This window comes from Leguminivora glycinivorella, chromosome 5 (assembly GCF_023078275.1).
Source record: "Leguminivora glycinivorella isolate SPB_JAAS2020 chromosome 5, LegGlyc_1.1, whole genome shotgun sequence".
Taxonomy (NCBI): Eukaryota; Metazoa; Arthropoda; class Insecta; order Lepidoptera; family Tortricidae; genus Leguminivora; species Leguminivora glycinivorella.
The window spans coordinates 7,189,833-7,195,582 of NC_062975.1; the positions used below are offsets into that span (position 1 = coordinate 7,189,833).

At 34.6% G+C, this 5,750-nt stretch overlaps 1 protein-coding gene across 1 annotated transcript in view; it reads right to left on the reverse strand.

The window, feature by feature from the left end:
* Positions 1–3,696, reverse strand: part of LOC125226547 (calcium uniporter protein, mitochondrial) — a 141,606-nt gene extending 137,910 nt beyond the window's left edge. The window contains exon 1 of the mRNA XM_048130538.1: positions 3,592–3,696. Within this exon, the coding sequence (XP_047986495.1) occupies positions 3,592–3,696 (105 nt within the window). The remainder of the gene's footprint in view (positions 1–3,591) is intronic.
* Between the last annotated feature and the right edge of the window lie 2,054 nt (positions 3,697–5,750).

Sequence of the window (5,750 nt, forward strand, 5' to 3'; positions counted from 1 at the left end):
CCAAGTAGGCCAAGCAATAAAATATAAGACTGAAATGCTTAAAGCCCAACTTTTGTCTTTGTAGCTTTATTTGTGTTAGGTGTGCTTGAGGCGCGCGCCGCGTCGCTTGGGGCGCGTCTTACGTCTTTCCTATACAAAATGTACTGAGGAGACGTTTTTTATTTAAATTACACTCGGGAGGGGCAGGGCGGCGCGGCGCTGGCATCCGTTCCGCGTCTTACGACGTGCGTCGCCTGAGTGTGGATAGTCCCTTAGCATTTAAGCGGTTAAAAGAAAACGAAATTGTGACATTGTTGTGACAGATTGCTAGTCTAATGCCTACACTACATTTGAATCCATACCCCACAGCCGACTTCTACGACACCCACGGGTGTAAAGAATGGTCTGTAAATTCATTGATAAGTATTTATGTAGTTACTTAGAGGTCACCTAATTAGGTATGTTATGTTTTGTACATTGAGTTCATGTACTGATAAAGCAAACATACACGTTGTTGGTAACAACTGTGCCTAAAAACCATTGATTAAATTGGGTTACTTAATTTATGGAGGTATTTAGTTAACCAAACCATTACTGTCTCTAATTACTTTATATACTTACCGTACCCTACAGTTGCGTTAATTCCTCACACAATTTTACAGACCTTTTGATAAAATAAATAGGAATACGTAGCCTAAGAACCCCTACTATTTAAAGATTATGTTGTTAAAGATAGTTTAATGTATAAATATAATGTACCTATACCTACCTGACTGAGTGGCATCAGATTGCACAGGATAGGAGCGAATGGCGGAATCTAGTGTCGGAGGCCAAGATCCACTTCGGGTCGCTGAGCCATCGCAGTAAGTAAGTAAGTATACCTACCTAAATGGGATCTTATCTTATACCTCTTAATAAGTGGCAGTCACTTTCCAATAGGAAATTCTCGTCTAAGAAAAGTCCAAATCTAAATAAAAGTACCAATTATTTGATGTCAAATGAAATTGAATTATAAAGGTACATCTTAACATGTAGTTGATTTGAGATTTCCATAAGTAATATAGGTAGGTCCCTAATAATAATAATTTATATGATGCGCCCACCTTACGTTAAGGTCGGTTTGGAGCCATTAAAGGAGTCAATGAACTCTAAATTGTTTTGCATTGTATGAATCATGACAACATTTTATAAGTAATTTGAATTTATTTTGTGCCTACTAACTACATATACCACAAAGCTTAGAAATAAAAGAAAAGTGAGATCTAACTTTTCGATTGTTTTCTAATATAAAAAATAAAACTTTAAAAAGTATGGAATAACCATGAAAATGCGTGTACAATTGAAAACAACAAATTTTAAATTTCTAAAAACAGACAAATTTCTGAGGAGCAAAATGAGCCTGAGGCAATAAAGTTTTAGGAACTCTGAGTACCCAATAAAAGCATACAAGCCTTAATCATGTAGACAACATTGTATTGTATGTTTACATTCTAACTAGCAAAATAAAGTGACAGACAGGTAAACAAGCCAACATGTAGATAAATATTATGTATTTCAGTGAGAGTGATCTCATAATGTGTTTGATAACTTAAACATATGCTTTAGGCTGTCAGAGTACATACTTGGAGTAACATGAGAAAACCAGAATATTTTATCCATGCATTTCTGAGGTCAAAACAGGGAAAAAATAGTAAGTATGTGAGCTTAAGTAAAATTGAAAAAAATTTTTGGATTTTAATTATGTATACTACAAATAAAATATCATTCGTAAAACAAGCTCTTCATATGAATTTAGTTTATCTTTCTTAAACTTACTTTTTGCAATGCTACTTGAACTTGTCTCTTTTTAACCCCCGACACAAAAAGAAGGGGTGTTATAAGTTTGACGTGTCTGTCTGTGTGTATGTCTGTCTGTCTATCTGTCTGTCTGTCTGTTTGTCTGTCTGTCTGTCTGTGTGTGTGTCTGTCTGTGGCATCGTAGCTCTCGAACAGATGAACCGATTTTGATTTAGTTTTTTTTGTCTGAAAGCTGAGTTAGTCGGGAGTGTTCTTAGCCATGTTTCATGAAAATCGGTCCACTAGGTCGCGGTCGGAGGTTTTTTCAAAATTTTAATTTTTTTTTTCGATTCAATTTGACGACTTCTATCTGAGCCTTGAAATATGACCAGGAATATGCTGTTTAAATTATTCAGTTGCCTCACGTTACACAATGTACAGTTTTCAATATTACAATATTACTATTGTAGATGGCTAACTACATCAAATGTTGGGTCAAAAAAATGTATAAAAGTGGCCTTACTCTAGCATACATACATACATATAATCACGCCTGTATCCCATAAAGGGGTAGGCAGAGCACATGAATTACAAAGTTTCAGTGCCACTCTTGGCAAAAAGGGGTTGAAAAAAATCCAAATTGTGACATTGCAGTGACAGGTTGCCAGCCTGTCGCCACAATTTAACCCATATCCCACAGTCAACTTCTACGACACCCACGGGAAGATAGGGGTTGATGAATTTCTTAAACCCGTCACCACACGGGGGCCACGGGAAGGAAGGGGCTTACTCTAGCATTCCAGTCCTAATATTAGTATCAACAACAACTGATCTCTTATTTTATTAACTTACATGACCATTACTTTATGAACTTACAGTTTTACTAGTAATTATATATAAAACTATTAGCATAAACTTGTGAAAAAAATATTAAAAATATACCATTGTAAAAGGAAATAGTACTTTTGTTTCACATGGTTATTAAAATAAAAGTTAAATACCCGTTGTTATTTAGTATTAATCTAAATCTTTAGGCATTTTAACTGATATAAATTAGCCATAACATGATTGAGGATCACGCTTGGGATCAATGTACTTCTTATCTTGGCTGTCCATAGAATGATTTGTGTGGCAGAACCATTTTTAATTGCACACTAATTAATGACTTACTCAATCTTTACATTAATTGCAAAACTTATTAAGATTTTATCAAAACAGACAATTTTAAAAATACAAACAGTACCTACATACTAGTTAATAAAAGTTTAAAAAATGTATTTAATAGCAATAAGATAGGTCGGTAGATTATTTTATTCTTAGGTAGTTCGTTACTTATTAGGTACCTAATTTCTCGAGTTTATTTACTAACTAAAAAGGTACTAGTTTTACCGTCATTTTCAAAAAACAGCGAAATCAATCGTTTCTTTAAGGAAAGTTTAAATTAAGTATAATACATTCCATGTTTTTGTTTGAGCACCTTAAGTGCATAATGTCATTTATTAGTTAAATCATTTTGTGTAAGTAAATATTATTATTGATGGTCTCCTATGAAAATTGGACAGGAAATCCAATAAGAATAAACAATCTAAGCGAATAACAATAAATAATCAAACAAAATTATTTAGTAGAAAGTTATAAAGTTAAAATGGTAAAAAATTAAACCGCTTCGGTGACGTTTCACAGCTGCTTTTGAATCCAAACATATACCCTATATAAGTATATCTAAATTTACTACACGTGCATAATGGAACAATCTTTCAAAGGAATACTTTGGGAAACTGTATGTATAGCAAATTCGTAAATTTTGAAAACAGCATTCTGATGATAGGAACTCACCCTGTTATTTGAAAAATCCCTAAATATCGGCGACACACACAAACCACGATTTAATTCTAATTTTGCTAAAAGTCGGCACCTCGAAACACACACCGTCGACGCCATCTTTGCACTACGTATGTATAAGTACTAAATATGTGTAATGGCTCGCACCGAATTGTAGGCGCCACAAAACAACGGTGATATGAATTTAAATTTTTACCTGTAATAATTAATTGTTTTGTTTGGCTTGGGCAATGAAATAATATGTATACAATGTTTTATTTATTCTACTAAGAACATTTTCAGAACATCCCATGAATATCCTTTGAAACTGTTCTAGTTTTAGGAAGACTTTAGTACACAATTCAAATGAATCACTGTTATGAAGATGCTTTAATTAAGTATAATTAAATTCTAAACTCATTAAAATATAATTTATGATACAGCATTGAGCGTATCTTCTTATTTTTATCAATCAATCTTCTCTATTTTACTTCATTGACAGATTGAATTCGTAAAACCCGCCAAGTTCCATCTGGGTGGTATTCTGACAGCTGCATTCTCGCTGCGTTCACTGTATGATTTGTAAACCATAGACTTTTTGTATTTTACTAATTGTAAAGCTTTATTTGCACGAACAAACCAAATGCACTGTGTTATTGTACGACTCGACGGACGTCCGCGTAGTATGTTCCTAGCTTAAAGCTAGGAACACACTACAGCCATTGCTGCAAATAAATATATCTTCAACGGTATCGTACGTGACAATCGAATCGAAACAATCGCGGTGAGAGAAGTTGTCATGTCATGTCAATTTTGATGTCCTAAACTATTTGAGGCATACTGAAAAATGCAGAGATTTAAGCTAGGAACACACTACGCGGACGTCCGTCGTGAAGCTAGGAACACACTACGCGGACGTCCGTCGTGAATCGACCGCGGACGGGAATCTGGACAATGACATTACACCACAGAATTACAGTTAAACCAGAATGAGTAGTTAGGTCAAAAAGTGTGTCCACATGAGAAGTCATTGTTTGGGCTGGTGTCCCTCTCGCACTTACTGACAATGTCAACATTATTCAGTGACGTCATCACTGTCATACATTGGGGATACCAGTCAATTTTCAAAGTTACTACCAAATCTACTAATACCCATTTGAACATATTTTTTAATTATACAAATCTTTGATTTATTGGCATCAAAATAATTACATTATAATTATTTTCCAATTCTTTGAAATATATCGAAACCCTAGTTTGAATATAACCCTAAGGCTCCCCACAGACAGTCTTAAAAATTCATAATCTTAAAAAAAACTTGTATGCAATCTGACAGTTCAGATCTGTCAGTGTCTTGTCAGTGTCAGTTTGAACTGTCAGATTGCATACAAGTTTTTTTTAAGATTATGAATTTTTAAGACTGTCTGTGGGGAGCCTAAAATAATATAAGAAGTTATAAAGTCAGGTAATATACAGATAAAAATACTACTACTATGGTAACCTCATTATCACTGGCAACACGTGCGAGAGGGACACCAGCCCAAACAATGCCCTCTCATGTGGACCGTTTTCGCTAGTCTGATACGATCACCTTTCTGTCTCAGTGATAAGGTTCAATTTAGTATGGCAAAAAATGTGATTCCACAATCTAGTTTAATAATTCTAAATCTATGCATTACACATAACCGTGCAAACTATCGGCTAAAAAAGTATCTCTTAGAAACTCTATAAGGGATCGTCTTCCTGCATTTATGTTTATGTTATTTTAATGTTTCTCAAATGTGAATTTTGATGATATCTGATTGTTAACCTTAGAATTATTTGATTTCTTGACTCCACAGTCAAACTTATAACCTAGTTTTGTGGAGCACTGTATATTTTATACCATTGTTACCTTTTATTATAATAATTAAATAAATAAATAAATAATAATAAATAAACTATCGGTCGACGGACGCGGACGTGGCCTTGAGCGCACGGACGTCCGATCGAAATCTGGCTCTCTGGATGTTTTGTTCCGTGCACACTGATAGGTCGCGGTCGCGGTCGTTTTACGACGGACGTCCGCGTAGTATGTTCCTAGCTTAAATCTCTGCATTTTTCAGTATGCCTCAAATAGTTTAGGACTTCAAAATTGACATGACATGACAACTTCTCTCACCGCGATTGTTTCG